Source organism: Mustela nigripes, chromosome 13, assembly GCF_022355385.1.
Source record: "Mustela nigripes isolate SB6536 chromosome 13, MUSNIG.SB6536, whole genome shotgun sequence".
Classification (NCBI taxonomy): Eukaryota; Metazoa; Chordata; class Mammalia; order Carnivora; family Mustelidae; genus Mustela; species Mustela nigripes.
The window spans coordinates 135143177-135170036 of record NC_081569.1 but is presented as its reverse complement, the minus strand read 5'-3'; the positions used below and the strand labels follow the sequence as shown (position 1 = coordinate 135170036).

At 52.6% G+C, this 26860-nt stretch overlaps 1 protein-coding gene across 2 annotated transcripts; it reads right to left on the bottom strand.

The window, feature by feature from the left end:
• Nucleotides 1-772: 772 nt before the first annotated feature.
• On the bottom strand, nt 773-21628 carry OTUB2 (OTU deubiquitinase, ubiquitin aldehyde binding 2). 2 transcript variants are annotated; one of them, XM_059373875.1, is made up of 6 exons: nt 21427-21628; nt 11500-11595; nt 10004-10122; nt 6477-6561; nt 5718-5912; nt 773-4713 (listed from the first exon to the last, which is right to left on the bottom strand). In XM_059373875.1, exons 1-6 carry the CDS (start codon nt 21427-21429, stop codon nt 4507-4509), a joined length of 705 nt encoding a protein of 234 aa, XP_059229858.1. In that variant the 5' UTR covers nt 21430-21628; the 3' UTR covers nt 773-4506. The 2 variants fall into 2 exon arrangements, with proteins under 2 accessions (XP_059229858.1, XP_059229859.1); XM_059373876.1 differs by lacking the exons at nt 11500-11595; nt 21427-21628 and adding an exon at nt 10205-11221.
• Between the last annotated feature and the right edge of the window lie 5232 nt (nt 21629-26860).

Genomic DNA, 26860 nt, shown 5'->3' with positions numbered 1-26860 from the left:
TTGAGCTCTCTGCCATTCACATTCTCTTGTCTGAGCCACGCTGCCGGGTGGGTAGGGAAGAGGTTGCGTCCTTGGGTTCAAGAGAACACCGGCTTCCTTAACATCAGAGCGGTCTGTAGGGAAGCCAGTGACCGTGTGCAGAGTCTGGCATTGTGAGGCACTTGGGATCTGGTGCTAGCCAGTTTCTGCAGCCTTGTCTCCCTTCCCCTCCTCTTGTGTCCGAAGTGGTGGTTTTCCACAGTCCCATGTGCTCTTTCTCTTGTCCTGAGCCTTTATACAAGCTTTCCCCTCTGCCTGCTTGCCTTTTTCCTCATCCTTGAGCACATATTCCCTAGGTCGCCAAGCCTCCAGGAGGGCACAGTGCCCATAGTAGTTGTGCTTACCCTTGCTGTAGCACTTGGCAGACTGTATTGTCTAAGCTCCTTGACAGCATAGGCTGCTTTATTAGCCCTTGTAGCCCTTGGGCTTAGGTCAGGGCATGATGTAAATATGTGCTGAGGTAATAAGTGACCTCTTGGTGTCCCATCTGCCCCCTCCCCCAACCCAGATTTCTCTAGGTAAGTCTAGGTGAGTAGCCACAATTGCTGGAGAAGCATACATTTCTTCACAGCTAAGTCTGGATTTCTAAACACATATCCCCTTGACTTCATCGTTGGCAAGGTTGGCAGGATGGCAGTAGTGTTCCCTCAGCCCCTCTGGGTAAATACAGTTGGACAGACTCAGGTGTCCTTGAACGCTGATGAAGTACCAAGCACTGTTAGGCATTTTCATCTGTTTCATCATTTAGTTTCTTTTCTTTTTTTTTTAAAGATTTTATTTATTTGACAGAGAGAGATCACAAGTAGGCAGAGAGGCAGGCAGAGAGAGAGAGAGAGGGAAGCAGGCTCCCTGCTGAGCAGAGAGCCCGACGCGGGGCTCGACCCCAGGACCCTGAGATCATGACCCAGGACCCTGAGATAATGACCTGAGCCGAAGGCAGCGGCTTAACCCACTGAGCCACCCAGGCGCCCCCATCATTTAGTTTCTAACAGGCCTCTGAAATACAAGTCCTAATACCTTTTTGTAGTTGAGAAAGTTGACACTGAGTGATGTAGACTTGCCTCAGATCACAGAGCGGCCAAGTGGCAGGCCTGAGATTAAAACCGTGGGTATTTCCTTGTGGGCATGTTCAGAAAACTGCTTCAGTCTTAAAAGGACAGCAGTGTTGTCAAGGAATGTCTCCCCAGGGTCACCAGTGACCCAGGGAGGACAATGAAGTAGAAAACAATCCTAGTCTGTGAGATCATTTCTTGGGTGACAGCTGGTGGAGCTGCGGTGGTAGGGGACTCACCATTATCCAGAGGATACAGTGGCAGTTTGAGCAGCCTTCAGGAACTTTAGCAGTACCTGAGTCATGAGAGGCCTGAGGCTACTGGTTACAGGCCAGACAGACCCACTGATGTCTGTTGACATGCAGCCCTCGTTGTTTAACAGCACATGCTCTTATTTTTTTGCAGGGCAAGTCCTATGTTAAGGAGAGTTAGTTTTAAAGCTAAGGGTAGCATCCTTGGCAGTTCTATTCTTTGACCTGATGATGTAAAGCTTTGGTGAGTCCTGTGGTTTCTTTGGTATCTCGAGCCCAAAGGCAGAAGTTCCTGAGTATCTGGATCTTCCACGAAACGAGAACCCGCTCTCTGCTAATCCACTCATACACATAAGCCCCATGGGAGAGAGGTGATCTTCAGTGCATGTCAGATACCAAATACTAAGAAACCGGGACAAAGGTTGTCATGGAAACCATTTTAATGCAGGAAAATGTTTCCACCAACTGCCAGGAGAAGCTGTAGGGCCTGCCCATCCCACTCCCCCTCCCCCCACCAGCTGCTCACTGAGCCACAGCTGCTGCCCCCATTTTGCGCAGTATGAGAACAGTTCTTACACTTGTCTCATGGGTCCTGACACTTCCCTGTTGGGGAAGCCAGAGTTTCCCTGCCAAGGAAGTACCTGCCCGCATTGCAGCAAGTGTTCTGCTTCCCGGCTTGTAGAGCACTGGGTGTCTGGTCTCCCACATAATCTTGTTACACTTTAAGCAGTGATCCTGTGCTGCGTAGGTGCTGTCTCCGTTTCACTGACGTGGGAATTAGGGCTCAAGAGATGAAGTTCTTGGCCGAGAGCTTGTGGAAAGGGGAGATTCAAACCCAGGCGGGTCTGGCTCCAGAAGCCCTCTGTGCTTATAATAGGAACCCAGTCAAAAGCAAGGACAGTTTGTTCTTTTTGTTGCTAAACGTTCCCATTTATAAAGTTCCCTTTGGAAAGAAAGTAATAAATGTGCAGTTATACAGACTCTCAAAGCAACTCTCCCGCCTCCTTTCGGTCTGGACAGAGAGGGGTTGGTGAGGTGGGTGCAGACCTGTCCAGGAGGTTTGAATGCCAGCAGAACTGGCTGCTGTAGACAAGCAAAGTAACCTCCCCAGATGGCTAGATTTGAACAAGTTCCTGAATTCTGTCACTCCCTTTTCAGCATCGGTGCTTGCCTCAGACCATCTGAGGTTGGATGTGAGGGCAGAGAGCCATGGCTTAGATTGGACCAGTGGTTTTGTGGGAAAAGGGGGAAGCACATTGTAAGAACTTGAGAATAATTTGCCTGTGGCATTCTGATTTGAAACTGATAGGAACTCTTCTGGAAGAGGGTTCCATGGGAGCACTGGTGGGCTTAGACCTAGAAGCATGACATAGGAAGCCTGAGAGGGAATTTCTCCAGCCAGTTTGCCAAAGAGAAATCTCTACTTTTGTGAACATGCCAAGAAGTGGCCACTGCTGCTTATGCCAGGTGTGAGAGCCCAGGTGGAGGCATGGACCGTCCCACAGACCCTCAAGAGCAGCCACGGGCATGTGCCGTGTTCATACCCTTTGGTTTGAAAATTGGGAATCCTGATAGTCACAAGTCACATAACATTTCCCCCAGTCTTCCAGTGTGTTTGTCGCAGATCTAGCATTCCTACCCAGAGCAGGGTGGGATATCACCAATTCAGAGATCAAGGTCAGGTTTACATTCCTGTGGAAAAGTGACATGATCACTTAGTGTGAACCCTTGGGTTTAAGCTCTAGCTAATGCAATAGGGGAACCTGGGTCCCTGCCTGGCATTAAGCACCCTAACATCTGTTTTCACAAAGGTAGAAGAATGATACAAATCTTCCATTTGTATACAAGGCCTCAGCAGTCTGCTACCCAGTCATTGTGTATGGTCTGGCTGCCAGCAGACATGCAGTGTGGATTCTCAGAAATCCCTGCAGAAGAGAACCTGCGAGAAAACACCTTGGGTTAGGGGAGTACCCCATGGGCAGTTCCACACTTGGACGGTCTCCATTTCCTCCCACAGAGGAAGAACGCTTGCTAGCAGTACCCCAGATCAGCTGGGCTCTTCAAGGTCCTTGGGGCAGCAAGGTGACAAGGCTTGTTACTAAGGGGAAGGTCTAGGGGGACAAACGAAGGAGGCTGCCAGCCTGGGCTCTTGGCTTCTAGGCAGTTTTCACAGCAAATGTCCCTCCTTGCCAGTTACCTCAGCTTGTCTGTTCTTTCCCACCTAACTTCCTGCCAGTCCACAACACCCAGCAGAAGGGGGAAAAGGGAAAGAAGCTGCAGACAACCTTGCAAAACATGTCTGCCCTGCCCAGCTGGAGTCTGTGGCTGCATGTACTGCTGTCTCCACCTGGCAGATTACCTAGATTCTACTTCCAGTCTGTTGGGGATGGCGAGACAGCTTCCTGGTCCCAGACCCCAGCCTTCCTTGAGCCTGTTAGGTGAGGCTAAGCTGCAGAATCCTGATGGGCCTGCCCAGAAGCAAGCAGGTCTGGCCCGGAGAGGTAGAGAGGAGGGGAGGCCACAACAACTTGAGCTTCATGCTGAAGGCCCCTTTTTAAACTTTGGCATAAAAGTCCTTTTCTCCTTAGGTTAGGGTAAGAAAACACTCCCCTGGTGAATGTTTGGAACCATGCTGAAGCCCTCACATTGGCCAACTAGCCAACACTTCAGTCAGCCATCCACCAAAGTCCAGTCTAACAGCTGATTAGACTAGATTCTTCTCTGTAGAACTGGAAAGTCACTGAAGACAGCTAACCTTGAGCTTTTCCTCCCCATTAGAGAGGCACAGAAAGGAAACCAGAGGGCCCTGTTTTTTATACAACAGAATGTCAGTACTGGCAAGAACCTTGTCCAGATGAAGAAATGGGTCCAGAGAGGGGAGGTGACCTGCCCAGGGTCTCAGGGAACTGGGAGCAGAGCCAGAGGTTCTGGCTTTGTAGCCCTGAGTTAGAAAGCATTTGATCCTCCATGAAAATAAATATTAACAGTACCACTAAGTTATACCAGTCCATGATGGGTAGTCCTCATTCCCAGTGACTTTGCCCAAAAGGCTATACATTTTCTAACTATAGTTTTAAGTTGTTTAAAAAATTGAAAAGTCGGAATGTTCCATTGAGAATGCAGTCCCGTTAGGTGACAGGCTCCACTGCATGGCCTAAAAGTAATCAACGTTTATCGGCTGCATAAAGGATGTTGTAGTGGGATGTTTTATAGAGCAGGTAAACGGAAGGGGTGGCAGCCTCGGGGAACACGTGGTGGTTCAGGGCCGTGTCCATCTCATCCACATACTCCACCTGCAGGGCGATGTTCAGTGCCTGAGACAGGGCTGTGATCTGGATGTGGTCACACTCCATGGCCATGGGCTCCACTTCCTGCAAAGGCAAACGAAAAAACAAACCCAGATTAGGAAGGGGGCCTGGCAGAGGACAAATGAGAATTCCATCCCTGGCTTTCATGGCCCTGGGTCTAAGCATCTATGCTGGGAGATAATCTTCACAACAGCTCATCACGTGGTACTGCCATGCCTAGTTTCTAGAAGAGGAGACTGAGGAAGAGCAGCCAGAAACCCACTAGCACTGCAAGGCTGGAATCTAGATCTTTCAGATTCCAGACTCTAGTGGTATGTGAGAAGAGAACACTACTTTGAAGTATTGGGATGGAGGTAGACAAGAATTTTTAAGCTTTGGCTTGGTAATGCATAGAACCAAAGAATTTCAACAGACAAGGACGGTCATGAAGGGACTTCACAGAGGGCTAGGCGAGTGAGTGAGTCTGCCTCTCTCCACAGAGAGGCAGAGATGGTGGCGGCTGGCAAGTTTGTCCCACCTAGGGCGGCCGCCACTCCACTCCTGCTGATTGCAGCCATGCAGAATAAGGCCCTGGGAGCTGGATCCCAATAGAAATCCAGAGTCAAGAGAGCTGCCCAGGGTTTAAATGCTGGCAGATCCGTTTAGATAAATACCGTCCATCATAAACAAAACACATCTTAAGATACATGTGACACAGGGTCTGCTACTCTCCAATTCTGTAAACAGGGCAGTCCAAGGCCCTCGGTTCTCGGATGGGAAATCTGAGGCCTGGATGGGGGAAGTACTTGCCCAGAGCCACGTGTTCAGGCAGTTTAAGTAGGATCTGTTTCTGGCTTGCTAATCTTGTTCTTCCAATTACAAATGCAGATGTGACATGAAGTCCCCTGGCTAGGGATGATGGCATTCAAGTCTCCTGAGGGGAGAGGGGCTTTCACGGCACTTCCCCATGGCCCACACACTGACTGCCCCGTCCTCCCCAGTGTGTACAAGCGCAGGAGCTGGGGGTTACACAGCAGGTCCCAGGGCTGTGGGCTGAGTCCTCAGAGCTTGAGACCCCGAGGACCTACATGAGTACAGAAATCCTTGATGTCCATCTCCTCATCAATGAAGTGTCGGAAGAATTCTGCGCGGTTCTTGATGAAGGCGGATGTGAGCAGACGCAGAAACTGCACGATTTGGTCCGAGGCGCTCTGGTCGTTGAACACCTTCAGCAGGCTGGACACTGAGCCATCCTTCTCTACCAGCTCGACCACACTGTAAAACTGGACCCCGCCGGGCTGTCAGCTGGCAGGCACAGGCAAGACCTACCCTCCCCCATGGGGCTCTCTGCATCGGACCCTCTCCTCAGTGTGTATTTCCATTTTTAAATCCTCAAATTGAGTTACCCAAGTCAGTCTGGGACCAAAACTAAGTAGAGGGTTGGAAATGCCCTGCAGTGTGTACCTTAGCCCAGAGTCCTGTCTAGGGGACAGCAGTTGGGTCTCCTCCCGTCACTGTGGTGATTGGGATTCTTATTTATAACCCTCCAGTCCCACCTCCCTCACTAAGAGGATCGGGAGTAGGGTGGAGAGGGAATGGATAAGGGGAGCGGGGTGTTTCCAGCCTGAGAGCTACTGCCCCAAAGGAGGTACTTCCTCCCTATGGGAGGGCAGGGCCCTGGGTTCCCTGTCCCAACACGCAGGAAGCAGCTGTCCTCCAGCTGGGAGGAGCAGGGACACAAAAGCAGAGCCATGGGCTGTGGGGGGCTCCAGCCCCTGCCCATTCCTCTCTGCTCTGCCAGCATAGAAGCACCTGGACCCTCAGCCATCCTGCCCAGGTTAACTTACAGCATTAAAGAAGTTTCGGAACTTGTGCTCCTCAAACCCAGCAGCCAGAAGGTCATTTGGGGTCTGCAGGACACGTTCTTTAAACCTAAAGGGGTTAGACGGATGGCTTATGGGGAAGTGATGATGGAACACTGCTGTGACAATGTCTTCCCCCTCTCAGCCGATGCTCCCGACACACCTGAGGAGGGGTGTGTCCCTAACGGGAGAAGGCAGTCCCCGTTAGGGACACACCCCTCCTCAGCTGCCTTCTCCCTTTGAGAGCACTTCCACCCCACAGTCTGGGTAACACACGGAGTTCTGTCCTCCCCAGCATATATAGTACCCATTTCACAGATTAGGAGATTGAGGCCATCACTACCCACTCCCAGACATGTTACTTCTAGCTTCCCAAGCCTCCTGAATCTGTCCTTCCTGTCCCCATAGTTCTTGCCATCTCTGTGTTTATCTCTTCCTTGCTCCCTGCTCAGTGACCCCGCAGTGGTAGCCTGAAAACCAGTCACGAAAGGAGTATTTATACCACAGAAAGGGTTACTGCCACCAGTCAGGCCTCCGTGCCCCACAGCTGTGAAAGCTTTGTTGGCACTGGCCACCCTTTAAACCTGGTCCAGTGGCCCTTGCTCTGTCAGCGCTGGCTCATCCCTCTCTGCTCCCCGGCAGGCCCCTCACGGTGCCGCCCCCTTCCGAGACCAGCCCTGGCACTTGGGGGCATGGTGAGGAGCCCTAGCAGCCCCTGGCCCCAGGACACGTTTAGCAGCAGACATGAGGTACAGAACAAGCAACTGGTCCTTGGAGGGAAGGGAACAGCCCGTGCTAGAGGAACCAAGCAGCAGGAGGCTTGGGGCGGCGGGGGGGTGGGGGGGGCAGCTGCCACTGGCTGTAGTGCAGTCTATCCCCTGGGAATGGAGGCTGGCCTCCTAATGGGACAGGAAGGGGGTTTTCACAAGGGACTAAAGGCCTGAGGGGGAGGCTCAGTTGTCTTGGGAGGGGACAGAGAGGAGAGGGGTGGCATGTGTGGTGCGCAAACATCTAAACCAGGAGGGGGAGGTGAATGCTGTCCAGAGTGGGTGGGGGGGACCCCCTGTGCTGGCAGTTGGCAGCCCTGCTGTTCAGCTGCCCTTGGGCTTTAGTCCCCCCCTGCCTTACCCTCCCTGAACCCCAGCTGCATTCCCACATCGATTGCTCACCTATGACTGCTGACCCCTGTACCGAGGACTGATGAGTGCCACACAGGCCCGGCCGAGACCAGGCCAGGACTCCCACCCAGCAAGATGAGTGCGGGGAAGGGGGACGGCACTCGGACGGCACTGGGCGAGGCGCTCTCTGCAGCACTGCCAGCTTCACTGTGACCTTGGGCAAGGCTTGTAACCTTCCCAAGGCTCTGTGTACTCAACTGTAAAATGGGGTACCACCACCCTGAACACTCCTGCGGAAAGGCTCGCAGACATTCTGGACTCAGCATCATTTGGACTTTGGCAACACACTTAGCAGTTACCCTGGACTCCTCTCAGCTCGCGCACCCCACCTAACCGTGACCAAGTCCTGCTGACTCCAGGAATCTGGAATCCAGCCCATCCCCTCCGCCTGCCCCTGCTGCCACTCTCCTCTCCCTTCTCCGAGCACATCCCCTGCTGTGCCCTCGCAGTCTGTCCTGTGGATAGTGGCCAGCAGGCCAGGCGATGCTCTGTTCAGACCCTTAGAGGATCCATCTCTTTCAGGCTGAAATTCAGGGTCTTTATAGAGGCCCATGAGGCACTCCCCACTTACCCCCACCCCCGCCTCCATCCTAACAACTTGGCCACCTTCCCCATCTGGTTTTTTCCTACAACACGTCTTGCCATCTGACATCCCATGCGGTCTGTTTTCTCCTGCTAGCATGCCTGCTCCAGAGGCAGGAAGTTTCTCTCTTGTTCTCTCCTGCATCCCCAGGGCCTACAGGGGGGGTCTGTGTGTGGTGTCCTGCTGGGTGATGACTGCAGGGAGGGAGGGTGCCCTGGGAGGAGTGCAGGGGTGAAGCCCAGCATTCAGGGCTGGGCTTTGCGAGCATCACCTTGCTGAGTCCTCCAAACACGGAGTATGCAGGATTACCCACGTTCCGCAAATGTGGAAACTGAGGCTTAGAGAGCTGCGGTTACTTGCCCAAAGTCACACAGCAAGTAAGGTAGAGTGAGGTCTGGCCTCAGAGCCCCGGACCTCAGCATGGCACAGCTCTGGGGGACACAGTGGGAGAAAAGCCCTGCACTGGACTGCACTGGAAAGTGACTTGAGATAGGGGACTCCATCAAAAGGGACTCAGTCTGTCCAAGAATGACATTCCAAATAAAGAACGGGTGGCCTAATTTCTATCCCTTTTGAGGGAATCTGTATTTTGACCAGGAGATGATTATCTTAACCTAGCCATTCTCAATCAGGGCTGACTTCCCTCAACCAAAGAGGTTTCTGATGGAATCTGGAGAGAGGTTTCTTTTTTTTTTTTTTTTCTTTTCTTTTCTTTTATTAATTTGACAGAGAGAAATCACAAGTAGATGGAGAGGCAGCCAGAGAGAGAGAGAGAGGGAAGCAGGCTCCCCGCTGAGCAGAGGGCCCGATGCGGGACTCGATCCCAGGACCCTGAGATCATGACCTGAGCCGAAGGCAGTGGCTTAACCCACTGAGCCACCCAGGCGCCCTGGAGAGAGGTTTCTGATGGGATCTGGAGACATTTTTGATGGTCATGGCTTGGGGCGGAAGGTGCTCTAGGGGCATCTAGTAGGTGGATGCGAGGGACACTACTAACCACCCTATACCACCCAGGACCGACCCACAACAAGAATGATCGAGCCCAAAATACCAGAGTAGTGCTGCTGTTGAGAAAGCGGCCCTCACAAAGCAGCTCTGACACCAGGGTCCACGGATCAAGCCCGAGTTCTCTGACCTACGGCCACTCTGTTTGTGTGTGTGGTGGGGGGAGTGGGGAGGGCTTCATCTGATCCTCTCAGGGCAGTGAAAGCTCCAAGATCAAGAAGTAGGTCTTTTAGCTCCTTGCTGTGTTCTGAGACCGGCAACATCTCCTGGGATTTGGGGAGAAACAGAAGCCTGCCCTAGATGGACCGAATTGGTACCACATTCTAAAGGTCCAAGAAGTTTGAGCAAATGCTGACGCAGTAGGGGCCCTGACTTGAACCTCAACACAAAGGTCTAAAGGGTCGCTCTTGGGAGCTGCTGCTGGACAGAGACCTTCCTCAGCATTGGGTCAGGACCCAAGGCCTGACTAGGTAGATACCCGGTTACACACCTTTAAGAACAGGGGCAGCTGAAATTACTCAGAATAGGCAAAGCGTTGTTTTTCTCTTGGAGTGAGTCTTCAGAGGCAACCAATGCAACCCACCTAGGCGAACTTAAGTCACCGTTCCATCCCAGACCACATGGCTGCCCCCACCCCGCCCCCACAGCAGCTCACTTTCCGGGTTTGGCAGGCCTGTGCCTAGGAAACCCCATCAGGGAGACCCAGGGCACCCAAGCCTGCCCAGCAGTCCCTTACACCCACTCACTTGAGGACCTCCCTGCTCTTCCCCAGCAGGGACTCCAGGTAGGAATAGCCCAAGGCCCGGTAGAAGCAGTTCCCATCCCCCTTGGTCTTGCGGATCGCGGTGAACCTTTTGCTGAGTTCCTGTGGGGCAGAGAAGGAAATGTGGACGTCTGCACCACCATCACCCGTCGCATCGCATCCTGTGGGGGGCCAGGGCCCCTACCTCCCCCAGGTAGCACCTGCTGCCTCCTCTGAGAGCCTTCACAGTCTCCCAGCTACCCTCCATCGCACGTAAAACCACGCTGAGCCGGTCCTTGTGGCAGGCACCGAGGGATGAACGGGTCACGGCCCAGCCTCTGGCAGCCTACGGTCTGGGGAAGATGGACCATTACACAACTAGGACAGGACAGGGGAAACACGGGGGTGCCTCAGAGCAGTGGCATCAGAAGTCTAGGAAGGCTTCCTGGAGGAGTAGCACTGAGAGGAGCAGAAGTGGTATGCATGGCACAGGGGAGGCACAGCTAAGCAAAGCCCTTGCGGGGATGAGGTGTAGCTGAGCAGGGAGCCAGGAGTCTGCAGAGTTTGTAGAAGAGGCCTCCTCAGACATAACGAAGCAGTCTGGCCAGACCTTCAGACATGTCTCAAAAGGCGTGGCTCTCCCCAGGCCACCCACCTCCAGCTCTGCTCTGAGCTGCCAATTTCCCTCTGAAATGTCTGGAGTCTCCTTGGGCGCCTCCTGGAGCTATGGGCAAGGTTTTGATAGCAAAGCACGGTCTTCAAGGTGTCGGGGAGTCCCTCCTCCCACCACAGCAGTGAGAAGGCTTGGGGTTGATGGGGCCCCCTCTCAGCCCTGCAGGGAAGGTCATGCTCCGTGAGAACCGCATCTCATCTCCCGAGAGGGCTTCAGGGTACACAAGGCCCTGCGGCTGCAGGAGACAGTCTTCCCAGTGAGCAGAGAGAAGCAAAGGCATGCTGCCCCTGAGGTGGACAGAGCCTAGGCTGCTGCTCCTGCTCTGGTTTTGTGAGCTGTGCCCCCGCACGCTTCTGGCAAACCCCTTCTGCAAAGGCCAACGGAGTGGCCCTTTGCTGCCGAGATGCCCTAGCACTGTGGTTATGGGCGCAGCTTACGAGATCTGGCTTCCTTGTCCACATCCTACCTTCTTCACGGATGAGCTGGAGGACTGTGGGCCTGCCATTTAATAACTGTGCCTCCCTTCCCTCAGCTGTAAAATGTGGATAATACAAGTACTGGCTTTGCCACATAATGTCTCAGTAAATAAAGCACTTAGGATAGTGCCTAGCTTTTAAAAAAAATTTAAAAATTGCTATATATATTGCAACTAAAAGATTTCTCACTGAGGCAAATGCCCAACATCAAAATATTCTGGGAGCCCTTGAATTTGCCCGGGAGCCTGGCCCCAAGGCTAGGACATTCTGCTTTCAAAGTGGCACCTCGGACTCCAATCCCAGCTCCAGCACATTAGCTCTAAGATCCTCTCCCCTGCAAACCTCTCTCACCTGGATTTTCCTCTGGTAAATCCTGTTTTCAGGATGATCCCGAAGAATTGATAGAATGTCACATTTTTCTGATATTAGGTTGAAAGATGTTTCACTCTGAAAAAGAAGCAAAGCTGTGACAATTTTAAAGCCACGGATAGGCTTCCACCACGTAATTCCATAACATAGGGAATGGGACCTTGCCACAAAAGGCACGTTACCAGTTATCTTGGATGTCAGTTCCCTGGACAGGGAGTCACGGTCGGCTCCATCGTGTACGGGATCATCCAAATGGATTCATTTTCGAGTATAATCCCTTAACCTATGAGCCTTCATGCTGGAGTATGAGCTCTCTCCTTGTCACCTGTCCTTCCTGTCTCACTCATTCATTCTTTCATTTGCCACCAATTCCTGAACATCCAGCCTGCACTAAGCACTGTGGGATAAGCTGGAAGTAAGAGGTTAGAACATCTGGCGGGTGTTCTACCTGCGGCACCACCTATCGGCGCAAGTCCATACTGCAGCCCAGTTGGAGTCTGGTCAGTTCCAAACCAGAGATCAGCTTCCTGGCCCAGAGGCAGGGCTCTGGAGGGCTGAGAAGAAATCCGCAGGGAGCAGGTAATGGCAGGAGGCGGCTTTGGAGCCGCCCTCGGAGTCAGGGAAAGTGCAGGAGGCATCTCTGTTCTAACAGTCAATTCCCTGCAGCCTCAAGCTGTTTCTGCCCAGACTGCCCAGAGAAGTGGCAGATGCACCCCTGCCTCCACTCCCTCCCTAGACGTGCTCTGATTCCAGCATGAAAATAATGTACGAGGAATCGGTATTAAAGCCAATGACCCAGGTCATTTACTTTAAGAGAAGTAAAGTGTTCAAGGGGACAGTTACACAATACCGTACGAGTAACCAGAGTTGGCCAACCAGATCATGACAAGTATTCTGGGGAGCTGAGGGAAGGCTTTCGGTTTTGGATAAAAGGAACAGAGACAAAGCATGTCCTATTCCTTCCTCCTCCTCCCTGCCTTCAATGTCTTCAATGCAGATGCAGTGTCTATATTACAGCGGCCATCCTGTGACCATGACGCTGAAAGCTAGTATGTGGGAAATGGTTGGATGATCTGCTGCTATCCTAAGTCCAAGATGTAGAGAATAACAAGATGCCATGATTGTACATCTATGATGTGCCAAGCTCTGGGACAGAGACATACATATCCCCATTATCTCATTTACTCCCCACTAGCAATTATACCCACTCTACTGACAAGGTCAGGTTCCTTGGGCCAGGAAGTGATTTAATCCAATTCTGGCTCTGAAACCCATGGGAATTCTTTTTTTTTTTTTTTTTTTTTTAATTTTATTTATTTATTTGACAGAGAGAAATCACATGTAGGCAGAGAGGCAGGCAGAGAGAGAGAGAGAGGAGGAAGCAGGCTCCCTGCTGAGCAGAGAGCCCGATGCGGGACTCGATCCCAGGACCCTGAGATCATGACCTGAGCCAAAGGCAGCGGCTCAGCCACTGAGCCACCCAGGCGCCCCAAACCCATGGGAATTCTATAAGCCAAACTGCTAGGCAAACAGAGCTCAGAGTCTAGCTCTTGAGGGAACAAAGCTGCTAGACCTTACAGGAACACTGTGTACAGGGCAGACTAGGGCCTCTGCATCATCAGGCCAGGTCCTAACCTCCCGCCCCTGGGGTCCAACCAGGCAGACAGCCTAGCTCTCTACCCAGCTCAATGCCCACAGCAATGTCCCCAGTCTGAAGACACTTGTCACAGAAGGAACAAAATATTCATAGGTGGTGTCTGGACATGTTAAAAGACGGGACATCTGGAGGAAAATTTGTTCTCTTTTCAGTTTCCTTCAATTTTTATAATAATCATGCCAAGGAGAAAGGCAGCTTCCAACATACCTTTAAATCCTTTCCACTCTGCTAGTGTCTTTTGGCCAGTGAGCAGGGAGCCTAAAAGTGTTCCATTTTCTTTAAGCTCTACACCCAACAAGAGACTTGAACTCACAACCCAGAGATCAAGAGTCACAGCTTTACTGAGCCATCCAGGTATCCCAAAGGGTTCCATTTTTCATTTGCAGTACTTTTTAAATGTAAAACAAGTCAGCTTTGGGGGACACCCAGCTGGCTTAGTCAGTAGAGCTGAGAATCTTGATCTCTGGGTCAGGAGTTCAAGCCCCCCCCCCCCCTTGGGCACAGAGCTTATTTCAAAACAAAACAAAAAAGCCTGTTTTATTGACTTGGTTGGCGTTTTTATGAGATGTGAACATGTTTTGATCTATTCTAAATCATGGAAGAGTTCCATTATTGGCATAACAACTGTTGCTGTGCGGTTCGTTTTGCACTCCTACTACTCTGTGCTAAAAAAGGACCCTGTAAGTTTCCGAATAAAAAAAAAAATCCACTTCTGCTGCTTTGAGAGAAAGTAAGGTGACCTTCAGGTAGGTTACAACACAGCCGGCGTGCCGGCCCTACAGCACCCTTTCCCTCACGCTCTCGCTTCATTCCAGACTCCCATTACCCACCTCACTACCAAAAGGCTTGTTTCTATAGACCGCGGACTTAAAACGTTGGCTCGAGTCTTTCTAAATGTGCATTAAAAGCAGTACCACCGGTATTTAGTGCTGCTTCTGCCTGGCCTGCTCCAAGCAAAACCCCAGCAGACAACAGGTGGGGGAAAGTGTAGTTGGCCGTACTCAGCCGTTTCTGAGAGGACAGTGACGGAGGCGTGGAAAGGAGTAACAATGTAAAGAGAAATAATGAAGATGGTGGCAAAGCGCCATCAACAGTCAAAATGAGAATATAGCACTGGATCAGGGAAAGGGACACACACCCTGGACCAGGAAAGCTGATCCAGGTCTTCCCACTGGCCATATAAACTTGGCCTGTGGGGCAAATTTCCTTAGGCTATTGAATTTAAAAGAAAAATATTAAATAGCAGTTTGGGGCACCTCTTGGCCGCTGAGGATGGAGCCCATCACACTCGGGGTTTGACTGTCAACACTGGCTTCCCCTTCGTCCCTGTTCCCATGTCCCCCTCATAGGTAGTTTCTGTGGCACGTTTCAATAAGTACCTTTTTTTTTTTTTAAAGGAAATCCCCCCCCCCTTTTAAAAAGATTTTATTTATTTATTTTTTTGACAGAGAGGACATGCAGGCAGAGAGAGAAGAAGGGAAGCAGGCTCCCTGCTGAGCAGAGAGCCCGATGCAGGGCTCGAGCCCAGAACCCTGGGATCATGACCTGAGCCAAAGGCAGAGGCTTTAATCCACTGAGCCACCCTGGCACCCCTCAATAAGTACCTTTTTATTGAGGTACTTCATTCCTCAATATTATTGATATAATTGATTAAGGGAAAGTATCAAATACTGAGGTATTGAGGGAATATTTGAATTTACCTCAATATCAAATATTAGTGATATTGACACAGCACTGAGTATACTCAGTATAATGTATACAGTATACTAATTTCCCTCAAAATTATTGATTCCTTCATACTGAGGGAATCAACTGAGGGAAAGTATATATAAAATATTCCCCCATAACCACTTTTAAGTGTGCAGTTCTGTGGCCTTCTGTACACCCATGGTTGTGCAACTGTCACCACCTTCCATCCCTGGAACTTTTTCATCCTCCCCACCTGACACTCCACCCATTAAACATGGACTCCCCATCCCCGCTGCCGCCATCTGACCGTCTCTGAATCTGCCTAGCCCAGGGACCTCATGTAAGTGGAATCCATTGGTCTTAAAACTACAGAGTTGTTTTATGTATGCACGTGTCTTATATGTGCACACAGATTATTCTACAGATACTGTGGCCTTTTTATTTTGCTTCACCCAATTTTTTTTATTAACATATAATGTATTATTTGCTTCAAGGATACAGGTCTATGAATCGTCTTACACAATTCACAGTGCTCATCGTAGCACATGCCCCCCCCCCCCCAATGTCTATCACCCAGCCACCCCATCCCTCCCAGACCCCTTCCTCTCCAGGAGCCCTCAGTTTGTTTCCTGAAATTAAGAGTCTCTATGGTTTGGCTCCCTCCCTGGTCCCATCTTATTTCATTTTTTTCCTGCCCTTTCCCCCATGGCCCCCGTCCCTCCCTGCCCGCCTCTCAAATTCCTCATATCAGGGAGATCATATGATAATTGTCTTTCTTGGACTGACTTAGTTCGCTTAGCATAAGACCCTCCATAAGACCTCGAATAGCCAGAAGAATGTTGAAAAAGAAAACCAAAGTTGGCAGCCTCACAATTCCAGACTTCAAGCTCCATTACAAAGCTGTCATCATCAAGACAGCATGGCACTGGCACAAAAAAAGACACACAGATCAGTGGAACAGAATAGAGAGCCCGGAAATGGACCCTCAACTCTATGGTCAACTAATCTTCGACAAAGCAGGAAAGAATTTCCAATGGAAAAAAGACAGTGTCTTCAACAAATGGTGTTGGGAAAATTGGACAGGTCCATCCAGAAGAATGAAACTGGACCATTTCCTTACACCACACACAAAAACACAATACTATTTTAAGATCTGCCCCTCCTGCAAAACGTTCACGGGTCGGTTTCCTCCACCACAGGTGATGGAGCCTTGGGTTCGCTCTAGCGCCCCCCCTGTGGCCGTAGGTGGATTTATCGGGGCAGCGTGGAGCATGGGGTTTTCCAGAATGTCCCAAGTCTGAGGTCCCTGCCCACGACCCCTGCCCCCCGACCCACCACCACCACCTCCTCAGCAGCACTGCCCTCATCACAGCTCTGGGGAAAAACAAGAGTCTCAAATGCCACGGAGAACTTGGGCATAGCCTCAAAGTACTGGCCCATATATCTGGCACAATGCTCTCTGGGTTTGATATTGGCTGACTCTTAATTGGTATTATTTTATTATATTCTAATCGTGGCTGAAAATTTCCAGGATGTTATGTTGAAAGGACAGGCCTGGCAATGTCCTGTCAGACCTAATCAGGACACCTGAAAGGATCTTAGCCTTTAATTGCTGGTGTGCAAATACATGCTAATTAAGTCAGGCAGAGGGCAAGTCGGCTTGGAAACCGCACTTAGCAGGTTAAGTCGAGGCCTGCATTTCAGAGTGAGAAAAGGACATCTGTGCCATCACTGGCCCTTCCCTGGCAATCCTGGGACCCAGCCCCATGCACTCGCGAGTGGGCTCGGCATTCAGACCAGGTTTGAGTCCTCACTGGGAGCCTGGCCTCGGTCTCCCTGGCCTGGTTTCCTCCTGCAGCCTTAAAACCCTGGGTGGAAATCCAAGCACATACTGTGGCAAAGTGGATCCCAGCCCGAGCCCACACCCCCTCCAAGCACGGGGAGAGTCAGGTTCCCCATTTTCCTCTGGTTTTCTCTCCAAAGCCCCTGCAGTACGAAAACCTTGCCATGTAACCCCAAGCACTGCTCCAGCAGCCTCAGACCAGCAAAAAGCCAGGCTCCTCCAGCCCTACATCTGTAGCCCAATCTGCGCATCCAACCACTTTGGTTCAAAACCCTGAAAGCTTCTGGTGAAGAGGCCTCCAAGTGGGGACAGGGAGCGGCCCCCGCCAGGGTGATGGGGGAGTTCTGGCCCCACAGCTCTGCCTCCCTGCCCGAGGGCCCCATGTGCCCAGCTGTTCAAGGATCTCCAAGTATCCTTGGGAGATGATGGGATGGGCTGACAGGCTGCAGGACAGGGAGGGGCAGAGCCAGAAGGAGTGGGCTCCGGTAGCTCAGTCCAGCTGGCCCTGAAGGCCTGTCTCAGGAAATGACATGTGACCCCAAGCAAGACCCCTGCCCTCCCATGAGTTCTCAGTAGGCTCCTCTTGGAATCGGTACAGCTCAAGGTCTGAATTCAGTCTCCCTGGGCTTTCATGAGAAGCAAAACAGTAAGACAATAAAGCTCCAAAAGATCAGGGTCCCTGGTCCCTTTTGTTCAAGGTTGTACCCCAAGCCCTTGGAACATTCCAGCAGCTGGTGCCCAGCAGGTACTCAGTGATCACTTGCTGAATGAAATGAAACCACCGTAGCTGGGCATTCACTGTGGCATGTGCTGTGGATTATCTCCTTTAAGCCTTGAAATATGTTTTACAAATGGACATGGAGGCACAGAGAGGTCAAACCATCTGCCTGAAGTCACAGAGTGAGGCAGTCTTTGGTAGGGACTCAGACCCTGCTCACCCAGCCCATCAAAAGTATTCAACAAGGGGCACCTGGGGGGCTCAGCTGATAAAGCATGTGACTCCTGATCTCCGCTCAGGTCTTGATCTCAGGGTCGAAAGTCCAAGCCCTGCACCGGGCTCCATGCTGGGCTTGGGGTGTACTTAAAAAAAAAAAAAGAGTATTCGACAGACCTGGCTACCTTCCTGCACCTTCTTATCCTCCAGGGAACAGAACCCACTTGACCCTCATGTGTGCCCACTTGTCATTTCCTGCCACCTCCTCAATGGTCAGGACTCACACTTCTGCCTACAGAGCCCCTCTCAACATACCCTTTATTGCATCTGTGCACAGCCCCGAGCCCAGGCTCCGGGGTGCTGGTGGGCCCCAGTGGGCAATGCCAGCCCTCGGCCAGCCTGACTTTCCTCCGAGGCTGCTCCAGGGGCATGGCTGACCGCAGGCTGAGTCAGCCTCATTAATCAGGCCCAGTACCCCAGAAGCCACGACTCACCGCGTGGCCTGACCTCAAGCTACTGGCTCTTTCCCAGTAGAGGCCAGAGCTTCCAGGGTCACCGGGACAGAGCTCAGAACCTGGCCAACCGCCCCTCTCCTCTCAGAAGCTCTTTGTCACTTCCCAAGTCTCCCCGGGGCCACAACCCTGGTCTTGCTTGCCCGGGACTGGGGTCTCCCCGGTGGGCTGCCGCTGGAGCTACAAGGAAACTCCCTTTGAATGGTCCGCATTAGGACAGGATGGAGGATACACGAAGGTATAGAATAATCCATTTTTTACTGATGAGTGATCACAATGTTTGCAGGCAAAAGATCTAGGGAAGACCTAGTGTCCAGAACTGGCTTCCTGTTGTTGCTATGGCAAGAGAGCAAATTCTGTGACTTAATAACCACACGGATTTGTTAGCCTGCATTTCTGGGGGCTCCGGGGGAAAACCCATTTCCTTACCTTTTTCACTTTCTAGAAGCTACCTGCGTTCCTTGGCTCACGATCCCCCTCCTTCCACCGCTCCTCACGTGAATCCTCGCGTGAGCCCTCCTGCCTCTGCCCCCAGCCCTTTTTTTTTTTTAATTTTTTTATTTATTCATTTGATGGAAAGAGATCACAAGTAGGCTGAGAGGCAGGCAGAGAGAGAGAGAGAGGAGGAAGCAGGCTCCCCGCTGAGCAGAGAGCCCGATGCGGGGCTTGATCCCAGAACCCTGGGATCATGACCTGAGCCAAATGCAGAGGCTTTAACCCACTGAGCCACCCAGGTGCCCCACCACCCAGCCCTTTTATAAGGACCTTTGTGATGCCATCCCAGACCCCACCTGGGTGATCCGGGCCTCTCGCAGCTCAGCACCCGTAGCTTCACCACACCTGTGAGGCCCTGGTTGCCACGTGAGAGCCCTTATTCACAGGTTCTGGGGATCAGATGTGGAAATCCGTGGGGGGCTGTTCCTCAGCCTGCCCCCTCACATGCCCCTTCTGTGCTGTCCAGCTAAGGAAACAGGGAAGACCCTGCGTCTGGGTGCCCACCCCTCTTGGGTCACAATTATTCGCTAGCCTTGCAGAGACCCTGAACTCAGACCCCAGCCACTTTCTCATTTGACGCCTGGACTCACACATCTCCTAAAGGAGCCTCCGATTTTCGTCTCTGGCCCTGACCTCCCCCTGACGCTCTGGCTTAAAACAGCCAGGAGCCACCAGGATGTCTGACCAGCATCCCTGAGCTACTGTGCCGCAACTTCTCTCTCGCTCCACACCTGCCTCCCCTCCAGGGGTCTCAGCTCCCCCCTCCATCCAGCCAGAGCTTATGCGAACCCCAGCACCCCTCTTGCTCTCTTTTCCCCATTGGCTTTGTTCCTGGGTCAGGCCAGAGTTGCCGCCATCTGCCTTCAGGAAGGCTGCAATAGCACTGGCTTCTGCTCCTGCTCCCCTTCCCCACCATCCTCCAAGCTGCTGCACATGCAAGCCAGAGGAGGGCACAACTGTCCTCAATTTCCTCCTGGGGCTCCCTCATGTAGGAAAGGACTCAGCCTTTTGATAACAACCTCCCAAGTCCTACAACGCCAGCCTTGCTTCCCTCATGCTCCCAGGGATCCAGCCTTACACCCTCTTTGTGTTCCTCCAACAAGACATGCCCATTTCTACCTCAGGGCCTTCGCACATGCTATTCCTGCTGCCCAGATGCTCCTCTTCTTAAGACTCAGGTGGCATCACCTCCTCAGAGAGGTCCTCCCTGAGCGCCCTGTGTTATGTCACCCCTCCCCCACCACCTTGACTTGCTTTATTTCTTCAATGCACCGGCTATCACATAGGTTCGCTCGTTTCCTTGCAGTCTGTCTGTCCCTCCACTTGAATGTCAACAACAAGAGGGCAGGGATTTTGTATGCCTGTCAAGACCAGATCCCCAGTACTTGGCACACGGTCATGCTCTAGAAATGCGGACTGAGTGGACGGGCGAACAAATGCCTGAGCCTCCAGCGCTGTGTTTGCCACACTGCCAGAGAGATGACCCAAGTCAGCCACCTCGTACGTGTCCGAAGTATGTTACAGTGCTTGCCCCCTCCCCATCGGCAGCATCCTGAAGGGGTGACCATCTCCCTGTGCAGCTGCGGGACGGAGGAGGCCAAGAAGAACCAGACACCTGTGCCCACCGACTTCCAGGACTCTGTTGTCAGAGGAGCAGCTGCAGCTAGTTACCTGGGCCAAGCAGCCCACGTGGGTCACCTCGCTGTCCTCACAGCGCCCACTGTACAGACACACAAAATAGTGCTGGGTGAGGGGGAGCTGGGCAGGGGGGAAGACCAACCAAAGCCTCTTGGCTTTCCAAGGGCTGGAGGAGGCATCTGAACTCAGAGCTGTGCGACACCAAGCCACCATAAGGGTCCCCAGCCCTCACACTCTACACTAAAGCAGGGGGCTCAGGATTAAGGGATTTTAGGCCATCCTCACACCTAATCCCCTGCAGACTGCCTGACCCCTCCCCCCATGCCCTTGAAGGTGGATTGAAGGAGCACTGGACTGGGAGTCCAGAGGCTTGGGTTCAAGTCCCAGACCCACCACAATCAGTCCCAGTCCCCTCCTTACCCGGGCCTCAGTTTCCCCACCTACCCAAGTTCCAAGTTTGACCTGGCTCAGGTTGTCTGTGGGGCCATTTCTGCTCCAAGAACACTCTGAATCAGGGGTTCTCCTAGTCTTCACTCTGCCTAGACCCCTAATTCATGTGCCTCACAACTTGAGGCGGCCTCTCAATGGGCGTCCTAATGCACACACCCTCTGTTGGTGTGCGGGATGGAGAGCATGTCCCCCGACCGCAGCTCCTGCACCTCCTAAGTCACTTGTGGGGCTGGGGAAGAGGGGAGGTGTCCGATGGCCAAGGCCCTGAGTGGGTGGCTTCCCGAGCTGCCTACTACAGGGCTACTTAACAAAGAGGACGATCCTTAGTCTTGAAGCCTCCCAGTTCCCGTTCCCGTCGAGGGCGCCTACCTTGCACCGTCGGGCGGCACCCTCGGACACACCGGGGACGAGAGCTCCAGGGACGGGGGTCCTAGAGGCCAGGCTGGGTCCCCTTCGCTGGGCGTCCACGGGGGACGGCGGGGCCTTACAGGGCCTTCCCAGGAAGTACGGGGCCCCCCAGCATCCGTCCCGATTCACCCCTCTGAGGGGTCCGAACGCCGCGGGAGCCGCGCTGGGGGCTGAGCCTGACGCTGTCCCCTGTCCCGCGAGCGCACATGCGCCCCAGCGGCGAGCCCGCCCACCGCGCCCCCCTTCCAGCTCCTCCTCCACCGCTTCCCCCCACGACACTGACCATAGTGACCGGAGCCGTCGGGCCAGGTCCCGCCCCAGCAAGGAGCGATCCGGTGCGGGAGGGCGCCACGGAAGCCACGGGCTGGCTCCGCCGTTGGGTCGGGCGGCGGGGGCCTCGAGGGCGTGGGGGCGAGCGGAGAATACACCCGACCACTCCGCAAAACACAGGGTAGACCTCCACTGTGTCCCAGCAAGACACACGCCCCGCGATTGACGTCTGAAGTGGGCAATCAGAAGCCGGGACACAGGACGTCACAGAAAGTGGGTGGGACTTCACGTGCCTTCAGCCTATGCTTTAGGGTTCATTTGACAGGGTGCCGCCCCCTTTTAAAGACACAGAAAGCTTTTAACTGGCTTAGGAGTTAGCCCAACCCAGAAAGACAGGTCTTCATTTGTAAAGGCTGATGGGCTTTTGACCAAAACTGCAAATTGAGGTCTTCTGAAAGATCAGTTGGCTCTCATTAATCCCTAAACAGGGCCACGTTTAAATAGTTTGTTCAAGATCAGAGGACAGGTGCTTAGGGAACACGTGCCCAATAACATTAAATAAACTGTCTGCCCTTGTGTAGCTTCTAAATCATGTTTTACCCACTTCCAACTCATGAATCAGTAGGTTACCAGGCATCCAATTAATGGTTGTTGAATGAATCAATTTCCAGGATCGTTGATGCTGTGCCTCTGAAATTGTATGGCTATCTATGTATGGCACAGACGTGAGTCAGGTTTGGTGACTCAGCCTGCATACAAGCTCATTAATACTGAACATCAAACACGGGAATATGTCTTATTCAAACTTCATTCACCAGCCCTCAACCCCTGGAGGAGATGCTGTGGTTGGGGGAGGGACGGTTTCTGGGGAAGGGGGTGCCTTTGCCCCCTTCCAATCCAATGCCCATTGCATGTGCCCATTTTACAGGTGTTAATACTTCCAGGTGCGTGTATTAAGCAATTGCCCATTCCCACACTCGCTGTCCCGCCCCAGGCATCAGGCTTGACTCTTGGACAAACATCTGTCTTCCAAGTGCATATCATTTACTGTGATGGGGAATTTGGGGGTTAATCGTGGCTCAAGGAGAAAGAACAACAAAGACATTTTTATTGAGTACTCACTGTGTACTGAACACTGTCCTCAACTCTCAACCTGTATTATCCTGCTTAATGTTCTCACAACTAATTTATGGGGATAGGTCCTATTATTATCATCCCCATTATCCCTGTTTTACAGATGAGGAAACTGAGGCACAGGAATATTAAGGTACGTGCCCAAATTCGCCTAGCATGCTGTGGGATTCAATCCCAGGCAGCCTGACTCTGGCAGAGTCTAGAGCTGGTCCGGAGCCCAGTGTTCCCTGTGAACCCCAGCTCAGTGCTCGCTCTCTCTCTCTCTCTTTTTAAGATTTTAATTATTTATTTGAGAGAGAGAGAGAGAGAGAGAGAGAAAACGCAGGAACACAGGTGGGGAGGAGAGGGAGAAGCAGACTGCCACTCACTGCTGTGGGACCTCAGGTGACTTCCAGACCCTCTCTGGGCCTCTGCTCACTTACAGAGAGAGTTGGACAATCTGAGCAATTTCAAAAAATAAAAAGAGAGAGAGAGACACTTTAAAAATAGTTTTAGTAAATGAGCCTTTTAAACAAAAAAATCTTACCCAGAATTTCAGTATATGTGTAATGCACTCTTTTCCTTAGCTGCCGCTGGAAAGAGCGGGGAAAACTGTCATCTCTTTGGTCCTAACAATCAGTCTTCTTCCTGAGCTTTCTGAGGTCTGCTTGGAAGACAAAAACAGTCCAGTTGGTTTTCAGGCTGGGTCTGAGTTGGAACTGTGAACAGTCCTCTTAGGGCCTGCCCCACGGCTGGGTATAAACAAACATAATCTGGTCGGAATGGGCTCTCTTCTTCCCGCACTGCTTTGACCCGGAGGCTGGCTGGGCTGTCTGGGTGGAGGGGTCTGGAGGAGGCTGCTGCCAGGCCACAGGTTTGGAGATTAGGGTCTCAGCCTCTAGCAAAGGAGCTGGGCACATGAGGGCTGGAGTCCCTCTCTCTCCCAGTATTTAGGGCTGGGCTCTGTGGCCCACGTGACTCACAGTTGAACTTTCCCAGGCTGGCCAGGCCCCGGGTGTGCTCCCAGGAAGACCACACATCATTACATACAGTGTGGCCCCAGCACACCTTTCTCACCCCCCTGCTCCCTCACTTCCCCACTTCCTTAAGTCATGAACTTAGGATGGTTTCAAGTGCAAGAACCTTCCCCGTGCTTCCCCATCTCACAGCCTTCGCTCCTCGGGTGCGCCCGTTTCCCAGGCTCTGTGTGAAGCCCTCCCGGATGGCTAGGCTGGACATGAATTCCTCTGAATGTCCTCCACTCTGTCCATTGTCCTTCTATGGTGTGGATCCCTCGTGGCTATGACCTGGCCGGGGCAGGAGGATGTGATAATTACAGGTATGGGCAGTGGCATCAAGAATATTCATGTTGTGATTCTCATGTAATAGCTCTTGGGCGAGCCACTCCTCCCTGTGCCTCAGTTTCCTTATCTGTAAAGTGGGAGTATTTGTACCCATCTCGAAGGTCAGTTGCAAAGACTAAATGAGATGACCCTGAAAAGCACTTGACACCGTCCTTAGTATCCAGTAAGTACCCAATATATGTGGGCTTTGCACGGTAGAAGGGCCTGAGTCTTTTTTTATCCTTGTGTGACTAAGCCTGAAGGGAGCGAGAGAAGAACGATCCTTGGGAAGACCAGGAACCCACAGGGTTCGAAGTGCTTCACCTCTGTGCTCTCGCCGTCCTCCTGGCTTCTCCCCACTCCTTCATGCGGAGCCTGCCACTCTGAGCTGGAAAGCTGGTTGAGATACAAACCTGTGTGCCCTTCCCTGCTGGGGAAGATCTGGAAGAACCAGAGCTGGAGATGGAGTTAGCCCCCCTCCCCTCTCCCCAACCCCGGCCTCCTGGGAGCTGCCCTGTCTCCCCAACCTTCTATCCCTGCCCCCCCCCCCACTCCCCGCTGGGGGCAGGGTGGAAGAAGAGCCTTTATTTTGCAGAAAAGATATTTCCAGGAAAAACAATGGAAGTTGGGAGATTTGAAAATGGGGAGGCAGGTCTGGCTGAACGGGAGAACATGCTGGAATTGGGGGAAGGGCTGGAAGCAGGTGTCCCAGAACAGGGGCACTCCTCACTCTGGCATCACCTGCTGGCACCGCCCAAGGGAACACAGGTTCCTGACCTAGCTGGCGAAGGTCCCTTCTGTCCCTCCCTTCAAGGCGCTGTGTATATTAGGTCAAGGAGCACAGCAACAGGACCAGAGGCCCTCCATTCAACACTCCCAAAGATTCACTGCAGGTCTGATGGGTGGATGCACGACCTGCTCGGATACGCACATCTGTGCACAAAACGGGTGAAAACCACTGCCCTCACTCAGCCTCCATTGTCTTGAGGATGTCACCACTAAACCCACTACCCAGGATCACACTACCCCAAAAGGGTTGGCGTAGGATGGGGTGGGAGCCCCCCGCCCCCCGCCAAACAGTTGAGATTTAACTTTCCACCAACCCCAGGAGAGGGGACACCCAGTGAGAGTTAACTTTACTGTGGGAAAGATGAAAGGACTGTGATCTTCCTTTAACCTCAAAGTGGGCTCCAGGCTGCTCAGGCTTTCCAAGTGTCAGCTAAGGCAATCTGGGAGAGAGAGAAATTTATCAGGCTAGGTTACCCCACATCTCTGCTCGCTTCTCAGATTTCAACAGGACTCACAGCCCCAGGAGAGTGATAGATGGCCCAGGGCTCTAGCTGACTGCCCATCTGTGTGTTCCCCTAGGTCTGGGGTTTTGAGAGCTAATATGTCTTCTGCTCAGAGAGCAAACGTTGGACCCCAGCAGCCCCCCCGGGCCAGGGGGCGAGTGCTATCGGGCTTTCACGGGAGGAGAGAGCAGGGCGTGTGGTTTACAGAAAGCTGAGGCCCAGGCAGGGTAGGGGTCCTGGGCCTGGTGGGAGCTGCCAGTCCCCGCCCGGTCCTCGCCATGCTGATGAGGGGCAGGGAGCCCAGCTCCTGGACAGTGTGTCCCAGTTATGAGACTGGACTGAAGCCTCACGGACAGATGCAGAGCCAGATGCCTGCCTAGCCCTGCCCAGATGCCTGACCTCAGGAATAATAAGCAGGTAATAAATGTTCATTCTTTCCAGTGAAATTTTGGGATGATTTCTTACACAGCCTCAGATGACTAAGACAGCCTTTCTTGCTCTCAGCCACAGTCTGCTCCTCCGTGAAATGGGGTTAATGATACTTGTATCTCTGGGTTGCTTTGTGGGTGACCCCTGTGGCTTCCTCAGGCTCCCTCTGGAGACACAGTAGGGGTTCCACCCCACCATCCTCAGTACTGCTGTAGTCAGACAAGATAATGTCTAATTGCAAATTCTGGCAAGTGCTAGGAAAAAAGCAGACAGGGTGTGGTTGGAGCCCGTAACTGAGGGCTCTGGTCTCATCTGGAGGGGAGGGAAGTCTTCTCAGAGGAGGTGAGTTTTGGGCTGAAGTCTCAAGGATGAGTTGGTGGAGGTGACATTTGTTCTTCTCTTCCCTGCCCCCGGCACTCGTCTCTTTCTCAGCACTTTGTGATTCTGTCCTGCCGTGGATCACAGGGCACGAGGACTGCTGTGTGCCTGCCTCGGGGCAGGTCCCAGAGCCCGGGGACTAGGTGAGGACAGTGTGCTGAGATGGGGGCACACAGCACGTACTGCTGGGGTCGGGCAGAGACCGGCCTGCGGGGATGAGGATCCGGGAGCGCGCAGAGCAGGGAAGGGTGCAGGGAAGGGTGCAGGGTCGGGTGCAGGGTCGGGTGCAGGGTCGGGTGCAGGGTCCAGGAAGGCCGCATGGGTACCACCTGGCAGCTGGCCAGGTGTGGAGTGGCAGGACAGAGGGTCTGGGGTGACTCCGAGATGTGCCCGCCCAGGGGAAGGAGCCATGGGGGAGTCAGCGCAAGACAGTACAGCCTCAGTGAGCCCAAGCAGAGCTCAGGGCCTGAGAGAGTCCCGTGAATGGCATCTCCCAGGACATGAAGAATAGGAAAGCTCAGGGCTCTGTGATCCCTGGAAACTCTCTAGGCCTCTGGAGAGCCTGTGTTTACAGATAATGGAGCTTCTCTGCCCGAGCCCCAGAGGCCCCCCCGCCCCCCCCCAAGCTCCTCCAGGCAGAACGCGAAGTGCAGCAGAAACACAGAGCAGCTTTCCTGGATCATCTGTTGTCCTCAAAGATTTTGGCAGGGAGAAAACATGCTATTTTTTTTTTTTTTTTTTTGGTACAAGAATAACATATTATGAAACATAAATGCGAATTAGCTTGTATAAAATTTTCCAATGAAACACAAATGTGCAAAGATGTTCAGTTTCCCCTCAGGCCTGAGCACCAGGCCCCTGAAAAAAGGTCTGGGTTCACTCTCCTCAGCCG